Raw genomic sequence first — 13,086 nt, 5'->3', positions numbered from 1 at the left:
GTTGATATTGAGCTTCTCCAGCATCTCTTCCACAGATGCAGTAAATGATTTCTGTGTATCCCATCTGGAGAAGACCATGTGTACAGTAACCTTCTGTGTTCTTGAAAAAAGGTATTTACTATGAACAAGTCATTGGTTTTGCAAAATTCTATCACTTGTGCTCACCTTCCCAACATGATCACTGAAGACAAATGGTTCATAAGCAAATGTGGTGAAAAAGCTGATGGTGCCCGGCTATCAAAAGATACAGCATCTGGGGTCTTAAAGGCTTGAAGATAAACAAGCAGCCATCTAGATAAGAAGCAACAAAGCCCACATAGAAGAAGCACACCAGCATGTGTGATTACAAGGTGTTGATAGGATCAGGTATCAAAGATCAAAAACCCATATCATTGTGAATGAGGGGGAGTACGGAGTGGGGCCCAAAGCCCATCTGTAGGCAACTGGATATCCGCTTACAGAAGGGTCTGAGGGAGGAGACACGCCAGTCAGGGTGCAGTATAGCACCGATGAAACATACAACTTTCCTTTAGTTCTTTAATGCTTCCTCCCCCCAACTATCATGATCCCAATTCTACCTTACAAATCTGGCTAGACAAGAGGAAGTACACTGGTGCAGATAAGAACTGGAAACACAGGAAATCCAGGACAGATAAACCAACAATGAGAGAAGCTATACCAGGAGGGTAAGGAAAAGGTGGGGAGAGAAAAGAGGAACTTACCACAATGATCTACATACAACCCCTTCCCTGGAGGATGGACAACAGAAAAGCGGGTGAAGGGAGACATCAGTCAGTGTAAGACATGAAAAAAATAATAATTTATAAATTATCAGGGGTTCATAAGAGAGGGAGGATGCGGATAGAAGGGGAAAATGAACTGATACCAAGGGCTCAAGTAGAAAGAAAATTTTTGGAAATGATGATGGCAACATAGGTACAAAGGTGCATGATACAATGGATGGATGTATGGATTGTGGTAAGAGTTGTACGAGTCCACAATAAAATGATTTTTTTTTAAAAGAAAAAGATGATGACAACATGTGTACAGATGTGTTTGACAAAATGGGTATATGTATGGATTGTGATAAGAGCTGTAAGAGCCCCCAATCAAGTGATTTAATAAACAGACATACAAAAATCCTATCCTGTGATCTCCAGCTCCATTTCCATCCCTAGGTCCATATTTTCTAACTACTGTTCCTTCCTGTTTCCAACGTTTGCATTCCAATAGCCCATAGTTATCAATGCACCTTGATAACAATTGCATATTTGATCAATTTTCTACTGAGTTATTGATAGAATTCTTCAATTTCTTCATCACTAGCTTTGGTGGTTGGTACGTAAATTTGAATAATAGTTGTACTGATTGGATTTCCTTGAAGGAGATATATATATATATCAGATAGATGAATATGCTCGTACCAGACAGCACTGTACTTCATGATTGATTTTGCCATGTACTTTTTGACAATGAATGTCCTGCTATTCCTCTTGATTGGCTTATTCCTGGCATGGAAAATCATGCGACTCTTCTGATACCAGTCCATTTCAGCTCACTAATGCCTAGGATTATCGATCTTTATGTGTGTCATTTCATTTTGAATGACGTCCAATTTTCCTTGACTCATACTTCAAACATTCCAAGTCTCAATCGCTAGCAGAACTTTGCATCTGTTTCACCTTACCTTGAGTCGTGCCTCATCAGCACATGAAGGTCCTGAAGGCTCCACTCCCACGGGCCCGTCACCAGAGTCAATTCTGCGCTGAGAAATCGGCTCCTCCTCAATCCCATTTCTGACCCTCTGACCCCAGGATCCCGTCTGTCTCTCACAATGTTCTGTTTCCATTCCCTAGGCCTCGAGTACATGACCATGCTTCAAAGCTAGGAATAAGGCTTCCAGCAGCCCCTTCCTCTTTAGGGGGGAAGAGGGCAGCCAAGTCCTTCTCTATTGTTTGTTCTTAGTCTAGAAGCTCTGCTGAAACCGGTTCACTCTGGGGGACCCTGCTGGCATTTGAAGTAATAGCGACACAGCTTCTAGCATCACAGCCACTCACGAGCCACCCACAGCACAAACTCATAGGCAAGTGGTGGGACTTTTAATATATTCTTAAAGCTCGAATTCAGTTTTATTTTGGGAAATGTTTACCAGCTAGTTCTCTAGAAACAAAACAAAGCCAAGTAAAATAACCCCCTGATTTAGAGCAGCTGCCAATATCCATGGTATAAATACTGCTACAATGGCGGATTCCAAGTTACCCACGTGCCGTGTCCAGAGAAGAGATGGGAAGAGATGTGTACAGGCAGCCCTCATGTGCCAGTTTGAGCCAGCTCTAGCACATCCCTAAAATGTACTAAATCTAAACCTTAACTGTTCAAAGCAGGAGGAATTCAGACATCTGCCAATAATCCCGTACCATCCAAATCTCAAGCGGATTTTAGTTCAAAGGGAAAAGCGTCCAGGAACCCTACCAAAGTCCCAGTTCCACGGACTCACAGATATGATCAACTTGAACCTCTACAGAAATGCGCAGTGGAGGAGAGATCATAAACCTTCAGTAAAGTGCCTGGGATTTATTTCTCTAGCACAAGAACCCCTTGAGTCTGACAACACCCACCCACCCACCCCATCCCAGCACGTCTGAAAACTGAAAGAGCTTGGGTATTAACAGCCCACAATCTTATAAGCCACCTCCCCAAGATAAAAGGTCCTGTCCACCCCATCCACCTACCTCACTGGAAAGGACTGTGGCTCCGTCTCCATCCCGGAGGACGCCATCCTTCCCCACCTGGGGGAGGACAGCAGGCCTGGCATCCTCAACGGCGGTGCACTTGGCTGCCTTCTTGTTCAGGATCCTGGCCACACTCTCTGGCTGATGGTAGCTGGCCGGGGAGAGGGGCTCCAGCTTCTTGGTGCTCTCTTCCCCCGCGGCAGAGGTGGGGCTGGGTGCTCGGCCACACACATTGCGGAAGAATTCCTGCACGAGGCCGTACTTGGGGGGCTCGGGCTTGGCCCGGGCCTCGGACATGCCCAACTTCCAGACGGACTCTGTGCTCCCCGAGTGCTCCACCACACTGAAGAGGCTGGACAGCCCATCATTGATGTTCCTCAAGACAGGGCTGTCCCGGGTGGTGGTGGAGCGGGCCCAGGCTGAGCCGTTCTGCTTGCCCTGGTGAAGGTTCCACAGGCTCCGGTCCTTGGTGTTGTCCAGCTTGGACACCGACCGCCGCTGGAGCTTGGGCGAGCCATATTTGGGCGAGCAGCACGGCCGCTCAATGCGCGAATGCACCTTGTCCAGGGAGGAGGAGATCTGCTTACTGCGCACCGAGACGAGCGAGGAGCTGCGCGGGGACCAGCTCTTGCTGTGGAGGCTGCTGCGTGGAGGGTCAGTCTGCAGGCCCACGCTCACCGTGCGGATGGTCTGTGTGCCCACGCTGGCCAGGCCCACGGTCTGACTGGACGTGCTCTTGACTTTCCTCCCCAGCGAGCCCGAGCGCATGGCCTGGCGCACGCAGTTGGTGATCTCCTTCATGTCGTCGCTCATGTTGCCCGACATCTCAAAGTCATGCAGGGCGGCTGGGAAGCCAGGCCCGGCCGCCGAGGGGCCACCCGCCGCGCTGCCGTCCAGGCGCTGCCGGGAGAAGTTGCAGAGCCACCGGCTGTAAGAGCTCTCGGCCAGCCCGTCGGCCTCAGCTGACTCTTTGGGCTTGGCCGTCGTGAAGAGGAAGCCGGGCTCGATGATGATCTTGCCCTCCTTATCATGGACCACAGGGACGCCCAGGCGCCGGGCCAGAGGCGGGCTGTAGTAGACTCGGATGCCGGTCTTGTCGGGAGCCGTGTGGCTGCGCTGCATCTGTCTCCCGGTGGGGTTGTGGCAAGCCAGCGTGCCCAGGTGGGCGCAGTCCCGTGGCGAGAGCCCGGGCTTTTCCTTGGCCTCCTTCTCGGGGTCCCCTGGCTCGGGATTCACAAAAGCAAAGGCGGGGTTGCCGGAAAGCTTCTTGCCCAGGGTGGGTTCGCCGGCAAGGTATGGGGAGCAGTCAAGCAAACTTTCAAACTCGGACATAGAAGAAACCGATTTGGTCCTAGGAAGGGCAGCAAAGGAAGCGGTGTCAGTGGAAGGGCGCTTGGCCCTTGTGCCTCTCTGGTGCACTTCTCTGGGTCTCAAGCTACAGGAAGGCGGAGCACCAGATTCATCTTCCTCACTTCCTCTAAGCACGAAGCCATTAGCAGCCTGCCCCTACCCCTTAGACCCACACACCCCAAACTGCATAATGCACACCCCTGCCATTCTCCATCCCACGGCTTTTGTCTGGCTAAGGGAGCACACTTGTCCTCCCTCCATGCAGAGAAATGTAAACATCGCCAGACACAGCCCTTATCAAACAGGGGGATGTGGTGGATCATGACTCTGGAGGCTCCCAGAGTGCCTCAGTGAGACTGAACTCCTGGTGGCCCATAGGAGAACTGTTTGAGAAACCAAAAAACCAAACCCAGTGCCAGCGAGTTGAATCGGACTCACAGGGACCCCATAGGGCAGAGTCAAATGGCGCTGGTGGGTTTCCCAGGTTGAAGTCTTCTGGGAGCAGCTTGCTAGGTCTTTTCTCCCATGGGGTGGCTGGTAGGTTTGAAAGGGCAACCTTTTAAAGTCAAGTGGCTTAACCACTGTACGAATACCAAAACAAAAACCAGCCTCACTGCCGTTGAAAGCGACTCAGAGTGACCCTGTAGGACAGGGTGGAGCCGCTCCTTAGGGTTTCTGAGACTGTAAATCTTTGAGAACAGGCAGCTTTCTAGGACCCTGTCTCACTCCCCTCACTCCTTCCAGCCCTCGTCTAAATTAACCATTTGCACAGGGTCTGCTGCTGGGACACCCAGACTCACATGCCCTTAGGCCCCTGACACAGGCCTGGCCCCTGTGCAGCCTGCGGACTGAAAATGCTCAAACCAAAGACCAAGCAAGCCCACTGCCATCAAGTCGATTCCGACTCACAGTGACCCCACAGGACAGAGTAGAACTGACCTCGTGGGTTTCCGGGACTATCCATCTTTATGGGAGCAGAAAGCCTCATCTTTCTCAACAGTGGCTTGTGGGTTCATACTGCTGACCAGGACAACACCTGACTGAAAGAGCCAGTGCCTGCAAATGGATCCTATGTGCCCTATCATTCGGACCTCTCAGAGTCCTGGAGGCAGCTCTTATTAGCCCTGAGTCTCAGGGCAGCAGAGAAGGAAGGACTGGCCCAAGGCCCAGAGCTAGAAATGGCAGAGCAGGAATTCAGACCTGGAATCCTTGGCCTCAGAACCCACCCTCTTCATCCAGGACCCGTTTGGGGTCCGAGCCTAGGTGGGGTCTGCTTCCCTCCTGTCACAGGTTCTCCATCAGTGGAGACATGGTCCTTAGGCTTTGAGTGTCCCCCAACCCCCAACCCTGGCTCAACTCAGGGCTGGTTCCAAAGGAAGCTGCTCCCTAGTACCAGCAAGAGGTGTCCACCTGGACTCTCCGAACTCCAGGAACAGGAAGAAAGAACCTCAGGAGGCCAAGTGTGGAGAGAATCTCTCTCCCACCTAGGATATGCTAAGGCCCCAGCTTTCCATGCTTCAAACAACTCCCACCCAACCGCGCTGAGCTTTCCGGCTCCTGGGCGGTTTAGACTCGAAAGAAATCAGATTTTTCTAACTCAGCCGGGAGGCAGCAGTGGGCATGTGGGACAGGGAGGGCAGAGGCAAAGGGCTGGGCAGGGCCTGCAGCACAGACCAGGGGGAGGGGAGGCCAGCACCTCTTTAAGCCGCTTCCCCCGATCTCAGCTTCGGAGCCCGCCTCCTTGTCATGGATCTTCTCACTGCGGGTCTGTGGAGAGAAAAGACAAGGGTCAGTCCTACTCCCCAGAGTCCTGAGAGCCAGGGTGGGAGCTGACCCCGGACATGTCACTCCCCGCTATGCCTCAGTCTCCTCATCTGTGGCACAGGAGTGACATTGGTGATGGTCAGTTCTGGCTGTGCTGTGGCTGAGCCCCTCCTCCCACTTTCTCGTCCTTCCCCCTGGAAGTGAGGACGTGGGTCTAAGCCCAGATACCACGGAGAACTCCAAGGGAGCTTCCCCCAGCCAGCGGGGAAGAGAGGCCATGCAGATGTATTCTGAGGGCACTCAGAGGCCTGCTGTTCAGTTGGTGGTGAGAGAAGGGCCTGCAGCTCCTGCTTGGGGGGCTGCTTCCCCTTGGTTGCAGAGACACAGCCCTGGCCCAGATCTGGGCCAGCTTTCTGAACCTGCATCAGCAGACCCCTCGGGGCCCAGGACACTCCTCTCTCCTGTCTCAGCAGCCCCAAAAGGGCAAACAGTCTTGCCAAGTCACATCCTCAGCCCAGGGCAGGATGTGCAGCCTCGGGCTGCTTACTCAGCATTGTGGCACCACAGAGGCTTCCATGAAAGCCTCACCTAAGTGACTTCATTGTTCTCCACACCCATTGTTCTCAGCACTGGGCCTGGGCCAGGCAGCATGGAGACTGATTCGCATTTCAAGAATGAGGTGCCAGGGGTCCAGAGAGGGGACGCAGCTATCTCAAGACCACACAGCGACCATGCATGGTTTTTCAGGGTACAAAAGAAACACCCAGTCTTTCCTCCTTCCTGGGCCCCTCCACCATGAGCAGGCACTATGCCCCAGGTCTGAGGAGGAGGCCAGTGTGCCAGGGTGTGACCAGTGAGGCCTAGTCAGCATCTTCCTTAGGGTACGGCCCACCCAGGGGCTGTCTGGTGTAGCCAGAGGCCAAGAGAGCACCGCGGTCGCTACCCGACTCACCTCTTTCCAGCTGTTGTCCGGCTTCTCGAGGTCCGTGTGCTTAAGGACCCAGGGGTCAGCAGCCTTCTGCAGCTGGACAAAGGCAAAAGGGATGGGTCAGTGTGGGGAGGCTGTTACCCAGTTCTTCTCTGTAGTCCAAGAGAGGACTCAGATCATGGGCCAGGAGCCATCTGCCCACTGAGCCACCTACAAGGTGGGGCCAGATTTGCAGAATAAAAGCGAAGCCAAGTAACCACCCACTGCCAACCCTGCCACCAACGAGCTCTAATCAGCCCTATAGGAGAGTAGAAGGACCACCTGGGGTTTCCGTGACTATTCATCTTTATGGAAAGCAAACTGACTGCCTCAGCCTTTCCCGTGTGGGTTCAAACCGCCCACCTTCAGTTAGCAACCCAAACACAACCTCCAGGGCTCCTTTAAGTACCTACGGGCAGTGGTTAAGGAGGCCCTGAAGCCTCCAGTGGAAACAGCTGTTACAAGGGCGTCCATCCATTGCCATTCAAGGAAAAGCTCTATCAGCTTCTTGGGGTGTCCTGCTATGGCTCTTTTCACTAGTGGGTTCTTGAGCTGGCCTCTTATCCTCCTCGTGGTGCACCACACCCTTCAGGAGGGTGTGTGACATCACCCACTGGCTATTCACACAGAACAGAATCCTTCCAGCAAGCTGACGAGGCCGCTTATGTTAGTGGTTTCATTTCACAGATGAGAGCGGGGAAGGGACTTGCCCGAGGCGGGCGGCTGAGTGAGGGGCAGTGGTAACAATCATGCTGGTGCAGACCCTGTGTTTGGGGAGCCGTTTCCCATCTGTTGTTGCAACCTTAAGAAGATAGCCTTGGGCAAACAGCTCACGTGCAGGGCAGACAGACTCAAGCCAGGCATATAGAAGGGCAGGCTCTCGGCTCAAGACGGCTACCTTACTGTGGAGGGACAACTTCCTCTGTATTCTCCTGAACTCCCCACCGGCTGAGGCTGAGAGCAGGTTTCCACCGGAAGTATATTCACAGGTGGCCTCTCCCCGCCTCCTGCCCTACTCTCCTTTCCCTTAACAGACCACTTGTCTACAGTGGACCCCATCAGCTTGGTGTACCTAGGACAGTCCTGGTTTTGAAGCTGAAAGACGTGGGACACCCCTAGTCGCAGGCCAACTGGTACAGGTTGGTCACCCTGCTTGTAGAAGAACCCACATCTCAGCCTTTGCTTCTTGGGAACCAACAGTAGACCAAGAATAACATAGCCAACCACACAAAACTCCACCATGTGGACGACAGCCATCACAGATGAAACTAGTGGTGGGTCAAAACCAGTACCTGCTCCTTGGGGGAAAGACAGGGCTTCTACTCCCGGAAGAGGTACGAGGGCAGTTCTACCCTGTCCTGTAGGGTCGCTTTGAGTCAGAATATGTCGATGGCCATGAATTTGGTTCTGGTTTGGGATTAGCATGCATACAAGAATGCTAACAGAGGAACACAAGCAAAAAGACTGACCCAGTGACTTCGTCCCTGCTGCAGACAGACTCTGGGCACCTGGATCCAGCTATACCGAAGGTGATGCTACCCCTATACCTCATTGCTTGAGCACCTGGACCCACCTCCAGCTGATGGAGTCCTGTCCCTGGACCTCACTGTCTCAACACTTAGAGAATCCAGCTAGCCTTTGGGGGAGGTGCTGCCCCAGGACTCTCTCTACAGTGACTTCCCCCTGCGAGCCTCTGTCAGCTCGGGCTAGGGCAGCCTCACCTGGCTGAGGCGGTTCTGCAGCTCCTTCACCTGTTGCTCCATCTGTTGCTTCTCGCCCTGCAGCCGCTCCACCAGCTGCAGCTTCTCCTGGCTCCAGTTGCGCTCGCTGATCTGCAGCTGCCGCGTCAACTCCATGACGGCGCTGTAGGACTCAGCCAGGAGGTGCTGCTGCTCCTCACGTTCCCTCTGCAGGGCCGCCTTCCAGTCAGGCCCTGGCCGCTCCCCGGCCCCTTTCCCGGCTTTCAGCTCCATCTGCAGAAGATCGGGTGGGTGGGCTGGCACCAGGAGGCCCCTCCTTGATGCCTCCTGCCTTTCCTCTGTCTGGGGTCCTACCCTTATGAATGAACACACCCCACATCCTAGGCCCCGGGGTCTGGGATCTAACCCCTGGGCCAGGCACATCGGGATCAGCTGGGTTTGAAGGGTTAGTGGGGGTTACCTAGCAGGAGAGGAGCCCTAAGACCTGCAGGGAAGGCTTCAGGGTGAGAAAGCAGTGGCTCCTAGAAGCCAGAATCTGGGAGAACTGGCAGAAACTAAGGACCACGGGTGTGGGGAGTCACGAGGGTAGAGGAAAAGAGACTAAACTCCTCTGGGCCATTTTGTGCCCAACCCAACAGCAATCATCAGATGGCCACCTCCCAAGGGCCGCTGATGCTTGGGGAAGGGAGGGGCAGGCTGGAAGGAGCTGGGGCCTGGCCTTGCAGAGCTATATGACCAGACTGGAGGATGTCCACTCTCTCTTTTCAGACCAGAGAGGGGAAGCAACGTGGCCCAAGGCCACAGCAGAGACCAAACTCCCAGACTCCTAGTAAAAGCTGGTTTGGCCCTGCTGGGTGGAAGGGAGGGAGTCCCAGTGTGAGAGGAGAAAAGAAAGCCGAGGTCGGTAGTGACGGGGAAGGGACAGCCTGACAAGGAGAGGAAGGTGTGATGAGACCAGCAGGGGTCTGGGTGTATGTGCAGGGCATCACCAGATATGGGCAGGGCGTGTAAACATCTGGCCCCACTGTGAGCCTCAGGGAAAAGAGAGGCATCCCATATCCCTTAGCTAGCCCCCACCTTGTTTCTCCAACAGGGACTCCTAGTCCCCACTGTTTCTGGGACCCTTGCTGTGCGACTCTGGGCAAGTCCCTTGCCCTCTCTGATCTGCAAGATGAAGTGAAGGGCTCCCTGAGTCTTCAGGAGCACAGCCTGGGCATGCTGCTCGCAGACCTGGCAGGTGTGTGTGTCGGTTGGGGGGGATAGCTAAGACGGGAGCCGGCAGGCTCACCTGGGCAGTATGGCCCTTGAGCTCCGCCCGCTCTGTCTCCCAGGTGGCTTTGGCTTTGGCAAACTGCTGCTGAAGCTCTGTGAGGCCACGGCGCTCGTCCCGGAGCAGCCAGCATAGCTCCTTCAGCGTCACCTTCATGTCAGCCAGCGTCTTGACATACTCGTTAGGCTGCAGACAGGGGCAAGGCCTAGGTCAGGAGCTTTTGGAGGGGCAGGGGCAGGCAGAAGGGGTGCTCATAGGCTTTAGACAAGTTCCACGACCTTGCTGCGTCACCTCACGCATAAACTGTGTATGGCAAGCCTAGCCCTGGCCACCCCTAGGCCCTCGGGTGTCCTAGTCTCACATAAACAAAAGTATCTACAGTGAACATGGCATAGGCTGTCCCCAAGGGAGCCCTAGCCTTTTCTAGTCTCCATGGCATCTAGGCCTTGACTACGTAGCTCTCCCTGCCTAGGAGGGGTCTCTCTGACCCACCACAGGCCACATGGGGAGCCTGAACCACGAAAGCTCACCAGCTATGTCTAACTGAGCCTCAATCTTCTCCTCATTGTGCACCCCAGGGAGCCTAAATCCACTGTTACCTCTTTTTTCCCCCACTGTTTCCTCTTGATTTGAGTTCCTGAACCCCAGACCACAAGGCCCATCTTCCTCTTACTCCACCCTCGAGTCCTTATCCTCTGCCTTGTACATCACAAATCCCAGGCAATCCCCAAAACACTTTGCAACGCCTCTTTGTATACACAGTTCTCCTGACCCAGAATAGCTTTCCCCATTCACTTACTTATCCTTCAAAATTCATCTCCTATGATGCCTGTCCTCTTATACCGTCCCTTACACTCCAACAGAATTAGCCGATGTTTCACCTGGGATCCCACAGTCCCTCATCTGACCTCCTGTCACTGTTCTGGGATGGCTGACATGCCCACAGCCCTGAGCATCTGAGAGCTGCTGACCCTCTGCAGCTCCAGCTCACAGAACAGGGCTAGGCCCTCGAGGCAGCAGAAGTGGTCACTAAGTGGCCAAGGGAACAAGGGCAAGGGGCTGAGAACACACCGTGTTCTGGGTCCAGCTATCCCCCGTGCAGGTCTTGTTGTCAGGATGCTGGGCATTTAACTCCTCTTCCTCCATCAGGAGATAGAGCTCCTTCATGCTGTTCACCTATTTTTTTTAAAAAGCAAATAAACATGATAGGGGCGGGAAGGCATCAAGTCTGGGGCCCCAGTCCTTAGTCCACTTCTGTCAGTGGCCTAGGTAGAAAGGAGGCTGCCAGCCCAGGCAGGAAGCAGGAGTTGGGAGGCTAATGGCCGAGGGTGGACCAAGGACACTCCAGCTCAGCACCGGTCTCCCAACTCTTTGACCTCATCATGGTCACAGGGGAACTTAATTGACCATGTAAACTTGTGCTGAAAATATAATAATAGGGCCATCTACAGCCATGAAAAAGAACCAACTTCCACTACATGCAAATCGCAGATAACCTCAGCACTATGACGCTGAGCAGAAGAAGCCAGAACGTGAACAACTACAGACACGAAAGACTCATGCTGTAGTGCTTCGTACGGGGCAGGAGCTGGAATCAGCAAAGCGAGGGAGTCGGAATAGTGGCTATGCTGGGATGCGCGTTTTGCCTCGAGAGAGAGATGCTACACAGCCGTCTGGGAGCCCTGCTGCGTGCTCTAGTGTGATCTGGAAGGGGGTAATAAGGCGGGTACCATATAAACTCATCGCACACTTCATGTGTGTGGTCTACACAAACCATACTTTCAAAGGGCGGAAAAAGCCATCAACATGTATCTGTATACAATACCATGAACAACAAACAAAAACTCAGACCCACTGCCACTGAGTCGATGCCAACTAGGACAGGGTAGAGCTGCTACAGTGGCTTTCCGAAATTGTGACTTTTTACGAGTAGAAAGGCTGGACCACCAAGCCCGATAATGAAATCCACCAGCTCATGCCGTCTGCCGAAGGCCCTGACATCAGTGACAAAGGGAAGCGTGCCTTAAGAGAGAGGCGGTAGGTAACAACGCTCCGGGTCTTCTTTGCCATGGCATCCCCGACACCTGCCACAGCGACCAGGAAAGATCGGTTCCCGGCAGACAGAGGCTGAGCGAGCGAATGAACATGTGGCAGCCCGTGTGACCCTGGGGCCGTGGCAACGCCCGTAGGGGGACCCCTCTCATACTACATGCATTTCAGCCCCCCCACACACCCACACGCAAGCCTACCTCTAGGAAGTCATCGCCCTCGTTGAGCAGGACCTTGCCCTGCCGCCAGCGCTTGAGGAACCACCGGAGCTTCATGAACAGCAGCAGGAAGTTGTGCTTGAACTGCTGGGACTCCTGCACCAGCAAGTTCTTCTCCTGACTCCAGAATTTCTGCTCCAGCCTCCGCTGCAGGCTCAGACTCTGCAGCTCAAACTCCCTCCGCAAGAGCGCCCTCTGCTGGTCCTCTTTCAGCTGCAAGCGAGGCAAGAGCATGGCATGAACCACCCCAGGTTCCCCACTGGGACCAGGCTTCCAGTTGTGTGAGGTCAAAGGGCTTCTGGCCATGCTACCTCATCCCATTCCAGACCCCAAGGAAGGCCAGGGCGGAAAAATCTGGATAGCACCCGTGGGCAATCACTGCTGAGACTCCAGCAGCAACCGCGTAATAGCACATTCCGTGACAAAGAAAATCAGATGTGCCATAGAGCCGAACCCCACGCCTGACCACCCGCTGGCACTAGCGTATGAGGGCTCGCTTGGGTTTGCTTGGCTGCCATATTTTTGGTGACACTTCTCGCCAGGCCTTTCTTTCAGGGCATCATGGGAAGATGGTGAAGCGCCGGCCTGGGGATGGGTAGTTGAGCGCAGAGCAGCAATACCCAGTTGGCAAGCAGGAAGGAGCTGGGCACAGAACCCAGCGCTGTCAGACAAAGAGCCATGGCATCACGTCCTGAGCGTCTCCTGGGAGCCAAGTTCTCCACAAGAACTCTCAGGTTCGTGAGCACCCTGTGAGGGTGGGGCGGTGATGCTGGGGAAGGGACGGGGTGACCTGAGGGGAGCGCAAACAACCCCAGCGAGGTGTGAGGATGGCTGCTCTTTGAGAGGGGCACAGATCGGGGACACCCAGGGAGCAGCACCTCATCAAGGCAAAGGCGGCACCAGAGACCCGCATCAGAAGCCCAGTCCCCCCTCCCAGTGTGTACTCAAACCCGAGCACAGCAAGTCAGCTCTGTGAGCAGCCGTCTCCCTGCTGAACCAGGGGGGCATCCCACAGGGTAGAGCATGGAGCCTGAAA

The 13,086-nt window shown here is 54.2% G+C and overlaps 1 protein-coding gene across 1 annotated transcript in view; it reads right to left on the bottom strand.

Moving 5' to 3' along the window:
* MTCL2 (microtubule crosslinking factor 2) overlaps nucleotides 1-13,086 on the bottom strand; it is a 93,602-nt gene that overhangs the window by 11,165 nt on the left and 69,351 nt on the right. Inside the window, exons 8-14 of the mRNA XM_075528799.1 lie at nucleotides 12,033-12,263; nucleotides 10,855-10,959; nucleotides 9,802-9,969; nucleotides 8,535-8,786; nucleotides 6,799-6,870; nucleotides 5,779-5,849; nucleotides 2,733-4,083 (exon numbers count right to left, since the gene is read on the bottom strand). Of these exons, the coding sequence (XP_075384914.1) occupies nucleotides 2,733-4,083; nucleotides 5,779-5,849; nucleotides 6,799-6,870; nucleotides 8,535-8,786; nucleotides 9,802-9,969; nucleotides 10,855-10,959; nucleotides 12,033-12,263 (2,250 nt within the window). The remainder of the gene's footprint in view (nucleotides 1-2,732; nucleotides 4,084-5,778; nucleotides 5,850-6,798; nucleotides 6,871-8,534; nucleotides 8,787-9,801; nucleotides 9,970-10,854; nucleotides 10,960-12,032; nucleotides 12,264-13,086) is intronic.

The sequence above is a fragment of the Tenrec ecaudatus genome, chromosome 12 (genome assembly GCF_050624435.1).
Source record: "Tenrec ecaudatus isolate mTenEca1 chromosome 12, mTenEca1.hap1, whole genome shotgun sequence".
NCBI lineage: Eukaryota > Metazoa > Chordata > Mammalia > Afrosoricida > Tenrecidae > Tenrec > Tenrec ecaudatus.
Note: the sequence above shows the minus strand (reverse complement) of the source record. Positions and strands in the feature narration are given on the sequence as shown.